A 21,589-nucleotide genomic window follows, 5' to 3' on the forward strand; every position below is an offset into this window, starting at 1 on the left:
ATAATTAATTAAGGATGAAGTAACATTTAGTCTATGAGTTTTGCAACTTTTTCTATTTTGGTCTCTGAATTTTTTTATTTATATTAGTTAATGAACTTGACAAGTTTTTTCAATTTTGTTAGTATCAAAATTGGCAAAAAAATTTTAGTTTAGAGATTAATTTGGACAAAAAAATTTAAGGATCAAGTTGAGAAAATTTACCAAGTTCAAGGATTAAATGTTATTTTATTCCATTAAATAAAACATTAAAGTAGAAAATTTTTTATCCTCTAAATTTTAAAAGTGAGTAATTAAGAACTATTAATTTGGTATTGCTTTAACAAGTTTGATTATAATAGTAACATATTTTATCAAGTTAGTATTAATTTAATAAATTTAACTCATAATATTTATATAAAATATATAAAGATTGAAGGTTAAATATTTCTTATATGCATCAAAATTATGTAAAATCTCGAATAATTAATGAATAATATTAATAATATTTTTATTAATTATTTTCAAAATTGATAAGAATTAAATTATTTGTATTTTGTAAGAAGCTTTAAATCGGTGAAAATCAGCTTATTTAAGTAAATGCTGCTTCTCTACATATTCTACAAATGTGACTCAATTCAAACGAGCCCAGTAACATATACACGTATTTATCAGATCTAAAAAATCAAATTGAATTCAAGAAAAATTGAACTCATATATATTTTTGTCACTCCTAATCTAACGTCGGTGTAAGAAAGGGATTGGATTCTGCAAATTGCAGCGACTTAGCAAAGAAAAGAAAAAAGAAAAAAAGAGGATGCGATGGTGAGGCTAACAGGGAAACAGCAGCATACACCGGGAACGATAAGATTTCTGTTGATATGCATTGGTATCGGTCTTTTATTGATCGGTCTCATTGCCGATATTTTCTGGGCTTCATCTTCTCGTTTCAAGCTTTCATCTCTTTCGATTTCGAATAATTGGTCCCCTCATTCATCTGATTTTCCCGCTACATTTCCGTTAATGTTCAATGAGCCTCTTAATTCGTCGGCAAACCAAAAACCCAAGGTGAAAAAACACTCTTTTTGTTGTTTCGGTGCTGGAAATGCAGATTCGATTCGATTTTAAACTGTTTTTTTGGTGTTTTTTTTGCAGGAGAAGCATGTTAAAGAAAAGAGTAAAGATGGTAGAGTTTTATCGGCTACTTTTGCTGATTTGCCTGCTCCTCAACTTAAATGGGAAAAGATGGCGCCTGCTCCTGTTCCTCGTTTAGATGGCGCTGCTATTCAGATTAAGAATCTTCTTTTTGTATTTGCTGGCTATGGTACCATTGATCATGTTAGTAACATATGATTACACTTTCTAGTTTGTTATTATTATTTTGGGGTGCAAATTACTTGATCTACTGAAGTTAGAGCTTAGCTTAGCTTAGTTAGTTTATATAATCATTCTTAAGAGGCAACATGTAGCGGATTTGGGTTCAAATATCAGTATATGCAATCCATTTCCCTACATCTAGGCTGTAGGTAAACCTAACAATTCATGTATCCTATCGCTTTTGTGCATTTTACTGTGTCATAATCGTATCTTTGTGTATTTTGTCGTGCCTGGATTGTTAGTAAGACACAAACCACCCTTTCTAAATTCTCCAGTACTATATACCGATGTAATAAGCCTAGAAATTGTTATTATGGTTTACTGGATTCGGAGGTTAGCGCTGTTAGTTCATGTAGTCATTCTTAAGTGGTATATATAGGTCTGGGTTTGAATTTCTCTACATGCAACCTCATCTCCAGGCTGTACAGAGACCTGAAAATTCATGTATTTTGCTGTGTCATCATTGTGCCTTCATGTATTTTGTTGTGTTACTCTTGATCGTGTCTTCATGTAGTTTGTTGTGCATTACCCTTGATTGTATCTTCGTTAATCAATGGATATGGAACCATTGATTATGTTAGTTACATACTACTAGCCTTTCTATGTTCCTCAGTATCATATGCTAATGTATTAGCCTTCCCTTTCTTGTTATTTCTCTTTGCTTTTGAGACATGAAACTAATAAGCATTGCGATTGTTACTACTTTTGGAGTGCAAAAAACATGATTTACTTAATTTGTAGCTTAGTTAAGTTAGATCAATGGAGTCATTCTCAAGAGAGTCGTATATGGTAGGTTCGGGGTTGAATCTGAAAATATAAAATCCCTTTCCCCATGTTCAGGCTATAACTGGACTTGATGTGTCATGTTCATGTGTTTTGTAGTGTCATAATTGTGTGTTCATGTATGCATCGTAATCATGTTTAAGGTATTTTATATTTTATATAAATTTTGATACGTTAATAATTCATAATATATAAATATTAAGACATTTTTGCATCTGTGTCATGTTTATGTTATTTATATTGCTCCAACTCTTCATTTTCCTTGAAGTGTCTGTGTCTGGCACTGATATCGGACTCGTATTTGGAAACGGGTATAGAGCTATGACCCTCCAAATACATGGAAAAATTTAGAAAATTTAAACTTAGTAAAATTGTCACAAGCTGTGTTCCTTGGCCTTGGATGTGACTGTCGGAACATATCTTGTGGCAATTTTACTAAGTTCTTTGATTTCATTCATATTTGCAATCCTATTGTGATAGTGTTTCCTTGGAGGAACTAATCTGCATTTTCAAGTTCTTATATGGTGATTTTTAAGCACATATTTATGTTAAACAGAGTTATAGTTCTCACTCATTTCTGTTTTACTTCCTTAGGTGCATTCACATGTTGATATATACAATTTTACGGATAATACATGGGGAGGAAGATTTGATATGCCAAAAGAAATGGCACACTCACATTTAGGCATGGTGACGGATGGGCGATACATTTACATAGTCACTGGACAATACGGTCCTCAATGCAGAGGGCCTACAGCTCACACATTTGTTCTTGATACTGAAACAAAGAAATGGAGTGACATGCCCCCTTTGCCTGTCCCTAGGTATGTGAATATCTCGAATCATGCTGGAGATGTGTAGTAATACTCTTGGAAGAAACAAGATGGCCTTGCCCCTGAGAAACTGTGGTTGTTTACTTTCAATGTGTTTAATTTATGTCTTTTTTGTAATGCTTTGTGAATTAACTTTTTCTTTGCTTTCGCTTCTGTTGAGTGGGTCCTGAACTTCTCTGGGTGAATATTTGAGTACCAAATAACAAAAGAGATAACGTGTTGTCATTTTCTTTCTGCTTCTTCAATGATCAATTCTTTAGAACAATAAATAGCATTTTTATCGTTAATTTACTAATTCAATCTTTAGAGTTTGTAGTTCAACTTCATTGCTATTTAGCAGTAGATTCTAACAAATAGCTTTGATCCAGTTTATGGCTGTTTCTATATGGTTTCCAATTGTTTCTTCATTGAATTAGCTCCATTGATAGGCTCATGATTAAACTTTGATCATTATGGGCTGGTACCAAGTTCGAGTCCTAGACAGGTGGGCCTAATTTTAACAGCTAGAACAGTAACATTGAAATTTGCTTACTCTTTGATGAGATTATATGAACAAATGCCTGAACCCGCCTTTTTGTTTTTAAGAAAAAATTCCTCTTCTTGTTTATGTTGGCTTGTTAACCCAATTTTCTCATTGATGATTCAAACATTATACATCTACTAAACTTAATTCTAGAAAATCTTTTTAGAAACCCAGTCTTTTTCTAACAGTTGATCTGTTGACTCTTCTATGAACTGGAAAAATGTTGGTTCTGGGTAATTTCTAGATTTAGCTAGTTTCTCTAGTTTAATGGGAAATACGCTCGAGAGTGACAGGCCTTGTATTTTCAGGTATGCACCAGCCACTCAACTTTGGAGAGGTAGACTTCATGTGATGGGTGGAAGCAAGGAGAATAGGCATACACCCGGATTAGAGCACTGGAGTCTTGCTGTCAAGGATGGGAAAGTGTTAGAAACGGAATGGAGGAATGAAATACCCATTCCACGGGGTGGACCTCATAGGTATGTCTACGTGTTTTCTACTCGTTTTCTTTCAATATTGCTTTTCCCCGTCAACAAGTTGACAAATTATGCTTTTGGTGCTGTTTGGGCTTTTGATACATGTTCTTATTACGACGTGATTGTACATTTCAATTATGACTCCATTGCATCTTTTGTTGATTATTTATAGTTTTATACCTTTTTGAATAGTAAAAGCCTGAAAGGATGCTTGTATGCATGCTTAGTTTTTGTGGTTAATCATATCATACATAAAGCTAATGGAGACAATTTTTTATTTAATGATGCCATTACTGCAATTATGCAAATTTTGGCTTAAATTTCAGTTGCTGATGTCCAGGTTACTCGTAATCCAGTGTGACTATGTGTCTCCCACTGGTATATTTAAATGTTTTTTAGTTTGTGGAGGGTCATTTGCATACACTCTTATGCGGATATGTTTTGGAAACAACTATCAGACATGAATACTCCAAGAAAAACGAAGAGTAAGAGCAACGTAAACTGATATGTTGCTCATATGTTTATTTCTTCATATCTTTAAGCAATTGTACGAATTGAATGAACATAGAACGCTTACCCAATACTGGAAAAGGAAGAGAATGTAAATTCTGTTGGCTTGATTGAAACATTGAAATAGTTGGAACTTTGGAAGTATTGTCCTTGATCATGAAAGACTGCTTTAGTCGCATCCTAAGAGCATCTCTTTGTTTTTAATGGCCAAGAGAACTGCAACTTGATTTCAGTTGTGCATTCCTTATATAATCTCACATAAACTTCATCTTTCAAATGTCATTGATGTAGGGCCTGTGTTGTGTTTAAAGATCGCCTTTATGTTATTGGCGGTCAAGAGGGTGATTTTATGGCCAAACCTGGATCGCCTATTTTTAAATGCTCTCGAAGGATGGAGGTAAAAGGGCTATTTATGTTTTTCTTTACTGTTCTTTTCATGTGACTTTAATATGGTAGTACATCAATTTATATAGGTTTGTTTACTTGAAGCATTCTATATCATCTTATCGATGATAGATTGGCTTAAGATCTAAATAAACCAAATCTGAATGGTTTCTAGGTAACTGAAAGCCTTATTAAATTAGTGAACTTAATGTTGTTAATGAATGTGGTCCGGTTCTGTTGATAAAATGTTTATTTTTAAAAGAATTTTGTTCCATTCTACTAAACATGTAAAAATAATGTCTTTTAGAATTTTGTATATGAACATTCTATCCTCTGCAGAATATATAATACCTTTATGCATTATGAAGTTCTTTGTTACTTTGAACTTGGGACGCATCTCTGCCTTTTTACGATAGTTTTGATGTTCTCTTGGAGGTCATGAAGATATTAATGGATGGGTGAATGTACATGAGAGGTCCTTCTATTATAGGGGCCTGATCAAATTAGTCCTTCTACTATTAGATAGATCAGTTTAGTCCCTATACTATTAAAAAGAATCAAATAAGGCCAAATTGGAATAGAGTTAACATTTATTGTTTAACAGAGTTAATATTTTTAAAGTTTTTATGGTTCTGTAAATGAAATTTTTTGTTTGGAATTGAACTGCAATTAATAATAATTTCCAAGATAGTTTTTATACAGTAAAATTTAACTTTGTTACAAGTTGGACTTATTTGATCCTTTTTAATAGTATAGGGAATTGATCCATTTAATAATAGAGGGGCCAATTTGATCCAGTCCCTATAATACAGGGAACTCCCAGGTACTTTAACCTTAATGGATGATTTAAACATTTAATTGTTCTCATTACCAGGTGCATTTAGTTTTCCACTGGTTGTCTAACCTATCTTTTACTGATAAATTTAGTATCAATTGTATCTTTTCTATTAATATGAATCGAGCCATATATTCAACTTATTTTTCTAATTTTTCTTCAGGTGGTATATAGTGACGTATACATGCTGGATGACGAAATGAAGTGGAAAACGTTACCTCCGATGCCAAAACCAGATTCACATATCGAATTTGCTTGGGCTATTGTTAACAATTCTCTTGTTATTGCTGGAGGCACAACCGAGAAACACCCTATAACAAAAAAGATGATTCTGGTTGGAGAAGTGTTTCAGTTTAATCTAGATACACTGGTATCATCTTCTTATCTTTTGTATGGCTTTATAATAGAAAATTTTCGTATTTTTGCATGTACTTACGTACTCACAAGCTTTACATATTTTGCTTTGTGTTTTCTTGTTCATGCACGGTAGCGTTTAGGTATATGCATGTGCATACGTGTGCAAGTGAACATGTCTGTGTAATCATGCATGAAAGAGCCCAATTTATGTTCACATGCTGCCATGTTATTGGATTTTTCTTGTTCATTTTCGAGTATACTAAACTTTTGAACCTAGTAGTTTTCGGCTTTGACCGTCCATTAATGCATGCAAGACTTGAGGAACCTTTTTCTGCTGTAATTGTTCTCTTCTTGCATTTGTACGGCTACTCAATGATGCAGTGTTGGCTCACATGACTGACTATGTTACATTTTGTGTATACTGCTTCAAAATTTGAAACATGATAATAATCTACATGTTGTTCCATTTATGCTAACTCGATTTTGGGACTAATGTCATGCATGGATACATGATCAGACACGGGTATATTTATTATGCATTTAGAGAATGTTTGGAGGATTATATGAACATACTCATGTCTGGTATGGACTTTAAAAATTTGAAGAGTCGAAGCAACGTAGGTTTGCACTAGAAGATCGAGAATCGAGTACTTTTGCTACATTTTAACCTCCACTTGTCATTGAAGCAGCAACAGATGATTTTAAATATTGTATCGTCTGTTATTTACCTAAGCCATTAAAGTTCTAATATTTGTAATTCTGCTTTTACAGGAGTGGTCTGTGATCGGAAAACTTCCTTACCGAGTGAAGACCACACTTGTCGGATTCTGGCAAGAATATTTGTATTTCACGTCCGGGCAACGAGACAGAGGTCCGGATGATCCAGCACCGAGGAAAGTGATCGGAGAAATGTGGAGAACGAAGTTAAAACTGAACCGGTAATCTTTGGTTACGATACTCGGCTTCCTATCTGATCAATATTCATCTCGAATCGAAATCTAATATCTGTTGAACCTTCTTATGGAAACATTGTTTTATTAATTAGGTTTTTTAGGCAACATTCATCTCTTTTTGGTATAGTTATTACCACTGGAAGACTGTAATAGATAGGCAATTATTTAATATTTGTAATTTTAATTACTTAAAAAGAAAATTAAATTATTCTTTTTCTCGCTTCTTTTAAACTTTTACGAATTTATATATTAACTTTGGTTCAATGTACAATTTGATACATAAATTTTGATTTGGTACAATTATACATATGAAGTTTGAATTGTGGTTCATGAAATTTTGATTTTCATTCAATTTTATACATACATTTATTTTCATATTAGATTAATATGATTGTGCATGTAATATAGTAATGATGATTCAATAATGTTAGTGATTTTTGAAGATTGAATTAAATTAAAATTTTATGCATAAAATTAAAGTTAATGTATTAGATATAATTTTGATATTTATTATTTTTAATAAATATATATTTATATAGGATTTAATTATTCATCAATGAGGGTCTGTTTATGTTGAAATTAATGTCACGTGATACATTCAATATTTAATTATTTATGTAAATGGTGGAGAGAGTATTAAATAATATAACAAGGATCATTTCATTCATTATTAAATTATTTTAAATTGTATGCCCCATAAATAAAAACTTAACATTTTCTTTTTAAAACAACCATTTATAAATCACTTAAATTGTGTTACCATATTTCTATATTTTAACCATTCATGTTTAAAATCTTTTAAATATGATATTTTTTTGGGTATAAAGAACTTATATTAAGTTCAACTAGAATCATTATAATCAGAGACAACAACTTTTTATCGAAACCAATGAGCTTCAAATAATTGGTATTTATCGAATATAGTATTTTAAACATGCAAAAATTTAAAACTTTTTAAATTTATTTATACCAATTACACATTTAAAATATTTATATATTAAATATGCAAAAAATTAAAAACATTAAATTTATTCATACCTATCACACATTTTAAATATTTATATATTAAACATGCAAAAATTAAAAAACTTATTGAATTTATTCATACCAACCACACATTTTAATATTTATATATTAAAATACAAAAAAATTAAAACTTATTAAATTTATTCAAACCAAGCACACATTTTAAATATTTATATATACATACATACTCTTTCAAATTTGTACCAATATACATCGAGACCTTTGTTTCATGTTTAAAGTTTAATACCTTTGTTTCATGTTTAAAGTTTAATGATGACAAAATATTTTAAAAAAATGATAAATATTACTTTTTATTTATGATATAAAATCTATAAAAAATAATTTAAACCCAAAAATCTGAAAAATAAATGAAAAGTTTTAGAAGTTATGGGGCAAAGTGAAAATAAGGCAAAAGGAACAAATCAAATCAAGGCATGTGTGTGCTTTGGAGTTGGATAACTAAGTCACGCAGAAAATGTTAAAGTAATGGGTAAATCCGTCATTTTGATATTTGACCCCCATTTTTATGCTCTAAATATAATATTAATTATCTGTTTATACAAATTAATAATTATTAAAAATATTTATCGAATTAAAATTTGATTCCAACTAATTAATAATTTAACAAATGAAGTTCAATTCGAAGTTAAGCAAAAATCACTTTTAGCAAAATCATGCCACCCGCATGTGGACACTTTTAATCATTATCTTAAAATTATTATACAATTAAATATCAATATATTTTTATGTAAAATATTTTTCATATTTTCTTTAAAATAAAACAAGCTTAAAAGAGAAGGGAAAAAAAAGGAACGAACTTTAAAAAAAAAACAGTAAGCAGCTAAAAACTAAAACAGAGAGACAGAGATTTTTTTTTGTTAATATATCTTTTAGTATTTGTTAATGTTTTTTTATCTTTGTTTTTCCTCGTATAATGTCTGTAAATCTCTTGATTTCCTCAACTACTTCAGTTATATTTTCATCACCTTCTTCAATTTCAGGTATTTTCTCTTCTTCTTTTTTTCCTTTCTATATCTTCCATTTTTCTTCTTATTTTTTTCCCATCAGATCTTTGATCTTTGCTATTTTGTTTCAAAATGAAGATCTGGGTATCTTTCGTTTTGTGATTTAGCGTTTGATTTCACTTTATTTTGCCTCTGGGTATTTTTTTTAGCCATTTTTATTGTATTTGATTTTGTTTTGAGGAAAAAATGTAGTTTTTGAGTGACTGTTTAAGCTTGAAAACATCTACTTGTTTATGTAGATCTTTTCTTCTTCTTTTTGCACTTTAGTTTTAGTAAAATAAAATAGGAATTTACTGGTTTCTATTTGGTTATTTGGTGACAAATTAGCCATTTTAATATCTAGTTTCACTGTTTTAAGTTTGAAAGTATCTACTTGTTTGTATAGATCTTTTTTTTCCTTTTAATCTATTTTAGTAAAATAAAATGGGAGTTTACTTGGTTTTTTTTTCCCCTTCTGATTTAGGCTTCTCAGTTTGTTTCTTTGGTGACAAAATAGCCTTTTTTGAAAAGGAATAAAAAAAGCTTGAAAATGTTGAAATCAACATTAGTTGAGTCTTTGTTTCAATTTGTGATCTGGGTTTTGCTTAGTTCTTTCATTTTGGGTGATTTATTGGAAATTTCCAATTTTTTGATCTCTTGTAGAATCTGAGTTGTTTAACTTAGCTTGGTTCAATATAATTTTAGATCTTTACTTCTATTGTAAATGCTTTTGTGGATAGTGATACGAGACTATGTTGCTCCGACTCTTCATTTTCTTTTAAGTACATATGTTCCACACTCATTTTCGTATTGGATATTTATCTGTATTAAACACTCACAAGTCTAAGTAATATAGATAGTAAATAGATTCAAGCATGTGTAGATAGTTTATTTACGAGAATATACGAACAAAGCAATCTCGAGGGAAGTAGTTAGCTTCATTGGTTTTGGTTACAAGGCGACAATCACAACCAAAGAAGGGTTAAGGCTAATGGAGTCTTTCTTTTGCATCAAGAAAGATAAAGGAAAGATCTCCTAGTGAAACTGTGCCATTTTTGAATACCTTAGGCTTAGGACAGGATAGTAAGGGAGTGCCTCAGTAGCGCTCCTATCCCATGGCAGGATGTGTTCTATTCTCGCCCATGCAAGCACAACAAAGTTCTTGAGCTAAGTTGTAGGACATCATAGAACTTTATAAAATATTAAGCAGCACAAGATACGGTTCAAGTACTTTTAGTTTGTATTTAGGGATCGTTTTGGGAAATTGTGACTGTTAGTATGGATGTGCACTGTGTTATAAGTACAATTACTGCAAGCTGAGATTCTTAAGGAGATCTTTTAATCAGAACACTCTGGATGGACTAGTTTTGATCAAATAAAAGTAAAGGGACTAAATCCGCACAAAACGATAAGTACAGGGACTATTCTCAGGATTTTACCTTTTTTTCATGTTCTTTGTCATTGGTTTCACTGTCACTGCGTTTTCTTCTTTAGAATTCACGGTTACCGCATTGTTGTAAACCGTTTATGTTGCATCAATTTTCATAGATTCGACTGAACTTTCACGATTTAACTATTGAATCCACTTATGCTTTAGCTCAAAATGGAAATTGGTGATGATATGTATGTGAATTTCATTAGAACAGTATTTATCATATAGAAGAGCATTTCGAATACATGCCTTTACTGCTGCTATATATGTGTTTCTGTAAGTACCTGATTGGTTGCTAAAAGTACCATGGAGGCTCCTGTAATGGGAGTCAGATTGCATTTTGCTTCCTCTACTTAGAAAATAGGCAAAGTAGTCCCTATACGTTAAATCAAAGAGCAAACTCGTTCTGTTAAAAATTTCATTCATTTCTACTGTTAAAAACCGGTCCCTATACGTTAGCACGATGTACACTTGGCATGCCACGTATCACTATTTGGTTATTCCATCAGCCATGTCAATTTACAAATGGATGGAATTTTTAGCAGAAAGGATCAATATGCTCTTTGAACTAACGTATAGGGACTAATTTGCTCATTTTTTTGGTGGGGGGTAAAATGCAATTTGACTCCTATTACAAGAGCCTTCATGGTACTTTTACTCTGATTGGTTAGGTCCATATTGTTTGATTCTTGATTCTCTATTGCACCGACCTATGTCTCTGTGATTATTAGAATTAAACTATTCATTCAATATTTAAGGTGCCTTTTTTTTATGTCAGGAGGACTCTAAGTTTTTTATCAACGGACTATTGGAAGCCTTTCTTGTGTGATATCTTCTGTATTTGTACGTCGGAAGCTCGATGGGTTCGAGATTCCCATCTCATCAGCTCAGCAATGGTCTTTATGTATCAGGTAGGCCAGAGCAGCCCAAGGAAAGAACTCCGACAATGAGCTCAGTAGCAATGCCGTATACTGGTGGTGATATCAAAAAGTCGGGAGAGTTGGGGAAAATGTTCGATATCCCTGTTGATGGCTCTAAGTCTCGGAAATCCGGACCTATAAGTAGTGCCCCTTCAAGGACTGGATCTTTCGGAGGTGCTGCTTCACACTCTGGACCAATCATGCCTACTACTGCAGCACCTCGAGCAGGCTATACCACCTCTGGTCCTGGACCTACAGGAGGCATGTCTGGTTCAACTTCATTAAAGAAGTCAAATTCTGGACCATTGAATCGACATGGGGATCCGGTAAAGAGAACATCCGGCCCTCAGTCCGGTGGACTAACATCAAGTGGACGCCAAAACTCTGGTCCTATTCCAGTCCTTCCTGCTACTGGTCTCATTACATCTGGGCCTATCTCTTCAGGCCCACTAAATTCATCTGGGGCTCCTAGAAAAGTATCCGGTCCTTTGGATACAATGGGATCAATGAAGGTACATGGTTCTGCTGTGAACATTCTTAACCATGACGATGATGAGTTTTCTTTTAAGAGGAACTTCCCGAAACCAATATTATGGTCATTGATACTGCTTTTTGTGATGGGTTTCATTGCTGGGGGCTTTATTCTCGGAGCTGTTCACAATGTCATTCTCCTCATCGTTGTTGTGGTCCTTTTCGGTACTGTTGCTGCATTATTTGCTTGGAATTCGTGTTGGGGAAGAAGAGCTATTATGGGGTTCATTGCTCGTTATCCCGATGCTGAGCTCCGAAATGCAAAGAACGGACAATTGGTGAAGATCTCCGGGGTATGTGATTTAATGTTCGTATATTAGTAATAGGTGTTCCATGGGTTAATCTTTTTATATGTGGTTCGAATATGTCAACTAAATAATTACCATGAGACGGAGCCTGTTCAATCAAAATCCTGATTCATGGAAAAATTGTAGAACTTGAATGAGTAAAGCTTTTCTAAATATTTGGTGTTTCTTGAAGGTTGTAACATGCGGAAACGTGCCGCTCGAATCATCCTTCCAGAAAGTTCCTAGATGTGTTTATACATCTACTAATTTATATGAGTACCGCGGATGGGATTCTAAAGCAGCCAATCCTAAACATCGCCGATTTACATGGGGGCTTCGATTGTCCGAAGTAAGTTATTGGAGTATTCAGTTACTGATTTGATAAATGCTATGCGCCTTGAATTGACACAAGCAGTGATGTGATAAAAACATGAGGGCATATTTAAGAAAAGCAAAATGGTTTGGCTGACTCTTTTAACCTTTTCGTGTCTTATCTCTTTGACAGAGGCGTGCGGTTGACTTCTACATCTCCGATTTCCAGTCGGGTTTGAGAGCATTGGTAAAAACAGGCTACGGAGCAAGGGTGACTCCTTATGTGGATGATTCTGTTGTCATTGATGTTGACCCGGCCAGTGAAACATTACCTCCAGATTTCATTAGGTGGCTCGGAGAAAGGAACCTTTCGAGTGATGACCGTGTAATGCGGATAAAAGAAGGGTAAGTATCCAGATTATCTTATGAGTTGGTATAAAAAAACTCGGAGAAACTATTTCGACTTTGGAATTTACAAATTCCGGTATTTGTAGGTATATCAAAGAAGGAAGCACGGTTAGTGTAATGGGAGTTGTTCAAAGAAACGACAACGTGCTCATGATCGTCCCTCCGTCCGAGCCAATAACAACAGGATGTCAATGTGCAAAGTGTATCTTCCCTGCTGGACTCGAGGGTATTATAGTGAGATGTGAAGATACATCGAAGACCGATGTTATCCCGGTTTAGTAGTGTTCGCTCCTTGTGGACTTTTTCAGGTAACATAGTTAAAATGATTATTCTTTCTTTATTTCTATGGCAATGGTGGCAGTGTTGGTGGGCGGAAAAAATGGCGCTTATGAGAGGCGATAATGCGATGACTTAGGAGTTTCGGGGTAGGTGATTGTTTTTGTTGTTGTCATTTTAACTCGTTGTATAGCTCTTTGGTTTCTATGTTGTTTTTCGATTTTTTGTTTTTCTTTTTAGTCCCCGTGTTTGACGCGTATTTGATGGGATATAACCTTTCAAGGACTTTTCGAATACATAAAAGAAAATACCCGTGTCGAATACATATTTGTATTTGATACTCACACCCGAATCTGAGTAAAATAGGGCTCGGAGGCTTTTGTCATGGGGGTTGGCTTGATGTTATTAGGGAGTTTATGCGTGTTGAGTAGTAGATTGCAATTATGTAAAATAGAAACGAAAAAAAAATTAATCTATGTTTTGCATTGTTTTATTCATATGATTCTCTCTTTCTTTTTTTCTAGTATTTTCTTTATGTTTTCAAGAATAATTTAAATTTTTATATAATGTTCATTTTTATCCATAATCTTTTAAACTTTTAAATTGAAAAAAATTAGTTTAAGCATGCTTGAATTTATGTTCTTTTAATTGCTGCAATAGTAATATATCAATCGAACTAAAGCTTAATCTATTATAAGATAAAAAAGAATTTTTCCGAGCAAAAGTGAGATTTTTTTAATATAAAGATCAAAATTGTGGTCTATGCAAGTGATCTTGGATAAGTTTGAATTTATATTTTCAACTTCAAATTAATTCATATTTATAAATAATAAAAACACAAATAACTTTATATTAACATTTTTATTTCTTATAATTAAATTAAAATAAAAATATTATTTTTAAACAATAAAATAAGCTTTTAAATAGTTCAAGCTCGAGCTTGGAATTTTTTAAAAGGATAAACTTCAACTTGATTTAATCTATAAAGGATAAACTTTAACCTGATTTAATCTATAAACACCTTTAATCAATACATGCAATTTTGAGATTACTGTTCATCCATGTCCATGAAACGCTTACATATATATACATGCACACATGATACGTACATACCTACATACATACACAAGCCTCTAATCTGTTTTTTTTCCTTCATAACTGAAGTACCAACTCCACCAGAAATAGCTCACCATCAAACCTAAGCCCAACCGGTTCAGCAGGCTGAAGCAATCCGTCGACCATTCCGCCAAACACATACAAATATCGACCCGAATCATCGACACAAGCTCGATGAAATGATCGACATCCAGGTTTATAACCTTCGGGTTTAAGTCTTCTCCACTTGTTTGCTAACATTCTTTTCGAATTCAATCTTGTAGGATGCATTTTTTCTAATGATATGTGACTAATATCTAAGACCCAGAAATCATCTTTCCTATGCCTCAATGAATCTTCTCCTCCATGAATTAGTAACCGTCCCCCAATTATTGACGTAGCCGAATGTCCAACTCGTGGGAGAGAAACTCCGGCCGGTATGTTTTGCAACTCGTAAAAGATTTGAACCCATTTTGAGTAACCTTCGGTCACATGTAAGACCCATATATCATTCAAAACTTCGTATCCCAATCCTCTTCCACCAAACAGAATCGTTTGCGTTTCGCTGATACATGTTAATGAATGTCCTGAACGAGCCGGAGGTGATGGATGGCTAACGATTTTATGCCATGTTCCGTAACATCGATTTTCAGACAGTTCTATAATCCATGTATCATCTAACCTGACACCATTTAAACCAATCCCTCCGTGGATAACCATCTTCCTAGAGCTTATACAACATGCAGCATGGGCTCCTCGTGGTGGTGGAGACGTCGAACCGACATCGAGTAACTGCCATGACAGCGAGATGCCGAGGTTTTCGTGGAGTGAAACTTGTCCTAACCATGTATCACTGTGTCGGTCCCCTCTCTCGTTGATTCCTCCGAACAAAACAAGATAATTTTCAATGACAACACATGTATGGCCAAATCTTCCACTTGGGGTACCTGTTTGAATCTTCTGCCATTTTAGCATGTTTTGAGAATTGTTGCCGATGTAAACTGCCCATGTATCGTCAAGATCGCGTCCTAATGGCAGCAAAAGTTCAAAAAGTTCAGAAATCAGTGAGTTACTCAAATTCAAACGTGAGTGTCAGACACCGATATATATTGTCACACACATATATTTCCGTGTATTTAGAGGATTGTATCCAATAAAAGTACCATAGAGACTCTTATATTAAGAATTAAATTGCATTTTACTCTTTTCGACTCAAAAAATGGGTAAAGTAATCTTTTTACATTAAATCAAAGAGCAAATTGGTTATTTTTGTTAAAAATTTCACTCATTTGTATTGTTAAAAACTGGCACGGTTAACCAATGCCTAGTTACATCGATTCTTCACTAAAATACTCATGCTCTATATTTATGTTTCATGCATATTCTACCATGGAAGTCCTGTACTAAAAGTCAAATTGCATTTTACCCTTTTTAACTCAAAAAATAAAGAAATTAATCATTGTATATTAGATTAAAGAGCAAATTGATTCTTTTCATTAAAAATTGACTTTATGATAAATTTTTGGCCACTAACGCTACATGTTTTGTCAAAATAACTCTAAATGTATTTTAAACTTTTTTGGCCATCAACCTTAAATTTTTTTTCAATTTGCTTTTTTAACAAATTTGAGGAAAGTACCGTTAAAAAGTTAACAACCTTAATTACGTTTACTTTCTTTAAATTAAGAGTTTTTTTAATTTCATGTATGATTTATTTATTTTATTATTTTCACATGTAATTATTTTATTGGGTTATCTAAGTAATAAATTATATCTCATTAAAAATATTTTACATCATCCTCGTTAATTTTTTAACGGTACTTTCATCAAATCTGTTAGAAAAAGTAATTTGAAAAAAAAAACAAAGGTTTATGGCCAAAAAGGCTAAAAAATACAAGTAGGGTTATTTTGATAAAACATGTAAATGTTAGTGGCCAAATTTGTCATTAAGCCTTAAAAATTTCATCCATTTCAACTATTAAAAACTTGTGTATCTGACAGAATAACCAGACAGTTCACATAATGTGCCATGTATATCTCATTCTAGTGTGCAGGACCATTTTTTAATAGTAGAAAAAAATAAAAATTTTAATGGAAAGACCAATTTACTCTTTAATCTAACATGTAAGAACTAATTTGCCCATTTATTTTAGTAGAGGGGGTAAATACAATCCGAGCACAAGGACCTCTATGATACTTTTCCCAACATATTCGGACAAGGAAACAAATATAACTCTCCAAATATCCAAAAAACTTCTGAAAGAAATTGAACATACTTGTAATGGATACATACTCATATCCGACATTCACCTTAAAGTTTTAGACCTAACAATGCTAGTAGGGGCAAAGCTAGAAAATTGCTTTAGAGGGAAAAATGAATCATAAATTTTAGAGAGTTAAAATGCAGTTTTATCATTATGTTAACTTTTAATTTCATTTTAAAGAAATTAAAACACATAATTACCATTTTTGAGAAACCAAAGCCTGCACCATAGAATGCTAGACATGACATGATTATACAACACCACCAAAATCAGTAAAACATGATAGGAAACATGACACAACACAAAAAACAGTAACATGAATGCAATATAACTATATAAGTACACCTATAACTATATAACACAATTCATTAACTTATCCAAAGTTCTATAAATATAAAATACCTTAAGCACAATACGAGAAGATACACAAATACGAAAAGAATACATGTATAACCAAATAAATCCAATACATTGTTAACTTATCAAAAGTTCTATAAATATAAAATATCGTAAGTACGATTATTATACGAAAATATACACAAATACAAGAAGAATACATATATAAACCAAGTAAATCCAATCGACTGTTAACTTATCAAAAGTTGTAAAACATAGAATACCTTAAGCGCAATTACAACACGAGAAGATGCACAAATACGAAAAACAATACATGATAAGTTCTATAAATATAAATACATTCAGCATGATTATAATACGGGAAGATACACAAACACAAAAGAATACACATATAACCAAACAAATCCAATCCACTGTTAACTTATCATAAGTTCTATATAAATATAAAATACTTTTAAGCACGATTATAATACGAGAAGATAAAAAGAATACATGTATAACCAAAATAAATCCAGTCTACTGGTAGTGGTTTCACTAAATTCAAGACTATAAGAGAAAAGCCATTCTAGGAAACATGCACCAAAAACAAAGCAAAACCATATATTAAGTTTTTGAGCCAACTACGCAAAGTAAATTATATTTATATTATTTTGAGGTGGTTTTATTTTTGGGATAATATCAAAATTATATATGAACTTGATTCAATGTGCAATATCTTGAAGTTTGATTTTGGGTGATTTTATGAATGAAATTTTGATTTGATTCAATTTTAGAAATCACTAACAACTTTATCGAATTAGTGCCATTTTATGTTAATTTATTGCATAAAAAATAATTGTATTAATTCGACATGAAAATAATTATATGTATTCATTTCTTTAAATATATACAATTAAATCAAAATCAAAATTCATGCATCAAATTCTACATTTAACTAAAGTTCATATATAAAATTAATATTTATCCCTTTATACATAGAAAAATAAACACATAATGATATTTCAACATAAAACATTATGGATTTTAGTATCTTTATTTCCACCAAAGTTTCATTTGTCTTTTATATTAATTTTTATAAAATATTTATTACATAATTTAGATGCATCCTGACTATTCCATAATCTAATATATATATATATAAAACCTTGAATATTATAAAGTAGAATTATTACTTTTCCTTTAAGTGTTTGAATTCAATATCTGTATTTTTCATATCATGAATATGATTCTCTAAATATCCGACTAAAGTCGAGCATATGATGCTACTGGTACTGATTTTACTAAATACAAAAGAAACAACAACAGCTATGCCATTCCATGAAACATGCATCAAAATCAAAGATTAAAAAATAAAAGATATACTTCGATTTTTCATTTTACTTTGGAATATTTTAGCTCATCCATGGGGTATAAGTTTTCAAAATTCTTTAAAAAAAAAAAAGAAATTAAAGTGACTGACCTCCTTCATAGCCGCCACCGAACAAAACCAAGCAACCGGAGACAAAATTGAGAGAGTGAGAAGCTCGAGGAACTGGCAAAATCAAATCGGGATCTGGCTCAGCGAGTTTGTAACAACAAACCGAGTCAACTCGAGAGACTTGTTTGTAAAGCGTAATCCAGGGAATCAATCGACGTTGTTCATCGTCATGAAAAGAAGATTTAAGAGCATCAACAGCAGTGTTTCCCCAATCTCTCCTGCAAACTGATTCCCATAGAATATCAGAAGTAGCCAAATACCTGAACTTCTTACAAGTCATGGCGAAATATAGGATTGAATCCATGGGAAGTAAAAGTAAGATTGTAAAGAGATGGTCAGTAGCTAAGCTAGCAATGGAGGAAGATCCATTGATGAAGCTGGTGGTGGTGCTGGTTTCCGCCATGGAAGAAAAAAACAACAAGGATTTGGGGTTTTTGTAATGACTGCTTGGAATTTTATGGCTATGATTAGTGGGGGAGTGTGGAGAGAGGAGAAAGTAGCAGAGTGGAAAGCTCAATAATGGGCATGCTTTGTTTTTCTTCTAATTTGACTATTATACTCTTTATGATATATACATACATATATGTGTATGACAAATACAAACACTGAATAAGTTAATATGTATCAATCTAATAAACTTTTATATAACACAAATTAATCATTTGTTTGCCTTTTGAAATTTTGAGATAAAAATTGTATTGGGTTTTTCTTTTACGTTCTCTAAATTTATTTAAATAGTTTTGTGATATTTTATGATTTTTTTAAATTAAGTGATTAAAACGTGAATCTATTAATAATTTAATGAATTTATGTTTAATTTATTTAATATATTGATTGTCAAAATAGGTTATATAAAAATTATACAAAATCAAAAGTCAAAATTTCTTTTAAATTATGAAATGTAGAATTGTTTCAACTAAATTAAAGTATCGATATTAAATTAATTTATTTAGAAATTGGTATAAAACTCAATTAAATTAAAATTTTATTTTTTAATTTTTATAATTTTCTTAATCCAATCAATTAAACTGATTCAACAAGAGCGATCCACCACTGGTCGATTTCCCAAAACTTTGATTAGATGGTGAAAATGTTTAAGCGGGAAATGGTAAATAGGGTTAGGTATTAACAGCAGCAAGGGCCAAGGAAAGAGAGAGGTGGGGCCTTGGATGTGTTTGTCCGTTTGCTTTTTGTTGTCTTATTTCATAATTTCTTTTGAAATTTTTAAATACATTTTTTGAATTTTTAAATGATTTATTAATATTAAAAATTCTATCATATCATATGTATGTATGTGTGAAAATTACATATTTAAAATATAGATATATATTTAATAATAGCAACATATGAAATATTTACGATATTAAAATAAAATGATTAAAATACGCCTAATAATATTACTTGTTTTAAATACGTAAGGTCATTTTTGTAATTTCTCTAACTGAGTGGTTGACTCGTGACACCAACTCAATCAAGAGTTTTAAAAATAGTATAAGATATATAATTGATGAAGACAATAAAATGTGTATAATAAAATTAAAATGCATAAATAAATTAAAATAAAGTTTTGGTTGAATGTTAAATCTAGTTTTTCCAATGTAATTGACATGAGTTCAAATCTTTTTTTTTTCTTTTTTTATCTTAACAGACTAAAATAACCACAAATAATATTTCTTATTTTAAATAAATAAGGCTAATTTTTTAAATTCCCTAACTGAGTTGGTGTTCGGTTGGCTCGTGACACCAACTCAGTAAAGGGTTTTATTAATAGTGTAAATGATATATAAGATGAAATAGTGGGTAAAGATATCATAGAGGCATCTGTATTAGAAGTTAGATTGTGATATGCCCAATTTATTTAAAAATGGACAAATTAGTCATTGTACATTAAATTAAAGAGTAAATTAGTCATTTCTGTTAAAAATTTCCATCCATTTGTACGACTAAAAACTAAAAACTAAAAAGCTAATGGAATAACCAAGCAATGACACTTAACATGCCACGTGTATCTCATGATGATGTACAAGACTAGTTTTTAACGGTAGAAATAGATGGAATTTTTAACAAAAGGACCAATTCGCTCTTTGATCTAACCTAAGGTCAATTTTGTAAATTTTCTAACTGAGTTGGTGATCGATTGACTCATAACACTAACTCAGTCAAGAGTTTTATTAATAGTATATATTATATATAAGACAAAAATAGTGGCTCAAGATATCATAAATGCTTATGTATTAAGAGTTAAATTGCATTTTGCCACATTTATTCAAAAAATGGACAAATAAATCATTGTATTTTAAATCAAAGAGTAAACCGGTTCTTTCTGTTGAAAATTTTCATCCATTCGTACGATTAAAAATTGAAGGGCTAATGGAATAACCAAGCAGTAGCACATGGCATGCCATGTGTACCTTATGTTGATGTGCAAGACCAATTTTTAACCGTAGAAATGAGTGAAATTTTTAACAGTAGAAATGAGTGAAATTTTTAACAGTAGAAATGAGTGAAATTTTTAACAGAAGGATCAGGTCGCTCTTTAATCGAACATATAGGGACTAATTTGTCCATTTTTTAAGTAAATGGGGCAAAATAAAATCTGACTCCTAATGTAGGGGCCTACATGGTAATTTTACCCAAAATAGTGACATGTCATAATAATACTATGCCTACAATTAGGTACACATGACATGTTACATCAACAAATGTCATTCATTGTTAATATATTAACAAATACATTAATTTTCCATCTATTTGATAATAATTAAAAGATTAAAGGTGCAATTGAAAAAATCGACAACTACTAAAGGTAAAATGAGAATTATAGTTTGGTGATATATAATGCAATTAACTTTTTTTTTTCAGAGTTATCCTTGATATATCAAACTTAAGCTATTAATACATTAAGTAGGCATGCATTTACTAATTGATGTACTGATTTTTAGTTTTTCAAAATTTTCCAGCTTTTATACAATTTCCTTACTGGTTATCATGGAGGCTCTTGTACTAAGAGTCAGATTACATATTGTCTCTTATACTCAAAAAATGAGCAAATTAGCTTATGTACATTAGAGGAAACCGATCCTCCTATTAAAAATTCCACCTATTTTTAGTGTTAAAACTGGTGTGGCCGACAAAGTAGCTAGGCAATTACATATGGTGTTAGGGGAGAGCAAAAATCGATTTTAATTGAAAA

General features: G+C 31.7%; 3 protein-coding genes across 3 annotated transcripts; 2 read left to right on the plus strand and 1 right to left on the minus strand.

Annotated features, from left to right (window-relative positions):
* The first annotated feature begins 621 nt into the window (after positions 1 to 621).
* On the plus strand, positions 622 to 7,314 carry LOC105777661 (kelch repeat-containing protein At3g27220). Its single transcript, XM_012601024.2, has 7 exons — positions 622 to 1,044; positions 1,132 to 1,314; positions 2,731 to 2,960; positions 3,801 to 3,971; positions 4,770 to 4,875; positions 5,861 to 6,067; positions 6,826 to 7,314. The coding sequence occupies exons 1-7, from the start codon at positions 799 to 801 to the stop codon at positions 6,994 to 6,996; spliced, it is 1,314 nt and encodes a 437-aa protein (XP_012456478.1). The 5' UTR covers positions 622 to 798; the 3' UTR covers positions 6,997 to 7,314.
* Positions 7,315 to 8,860: 1,546 nt separating this feature from the next.
* Positions 8,861 to 13,700, plus strand: LOC105777245 (uncharacterized membrane protein At1g16860). Its single transcript, XM_012600394.2, has 5 exons — positions 8,861 to 9,034; positions 11,248 to 12,213; positions 12,401 to 12,556; positions 12,713 to 12,924; positions 13,014 to 13,700. The coding sequence occupies exons 2-5, from the start codon at positions 11,329 to 11,331 to the stop codon at positions 13,204 to 13,206; spliced, it is 1,446 nt and encodes a 481-aa protein (XP_012455848.1). The 5' UTR covers positions 8,861 to 9,034; positions 11,248 to 11,328; the 3' UTR covers positions 13,207 to 13,700.
* Positions 13,701 to 14,193: 493 nt separating this feature from the next.
* On the minus strand, positions 14,194 to 18,944 carry LOC105777761 (F-box/kelch-repeat protein At1g51550). The gene is made up of 2 exons (XM_012601203.2): positions 18,379 to 18,944; positions 14,194 to 15,326 (listed from the first exon to the last, which is right to left on the minus strand). The coding sequence occupies exons 1-2, from the start codon at positions 18,797 to 18,799 to the stop codon at positions 14,356 to 14,358; spliced, it is 1,392 nt and encodes a 463-aa protein (XP_012456657.1). The 5' UTR covers positions 18,800 to 18,944; the 3' UTR covers positions 14,194 to 14,355.
* Between the last annotated feature and the right edge of the window lie 2,645 nt (positions 18,945 to 21,589).

Source organism: Gossypium raimondii, chromosome 10, assembly GCF_025698545.1.
Source record: "Gossypium raimondii isolate GPD5lz chromosome 10, ASM2569854v1, whole genome shotgun sequence".
In the NCBI taxonomy this organism is placed as follows: Eukaryota; Viridiplantae; Streptophyta; class Magnoliopsida; order Malvales; family Malvaceae; genus Gossypium; species Gossypium raimondii.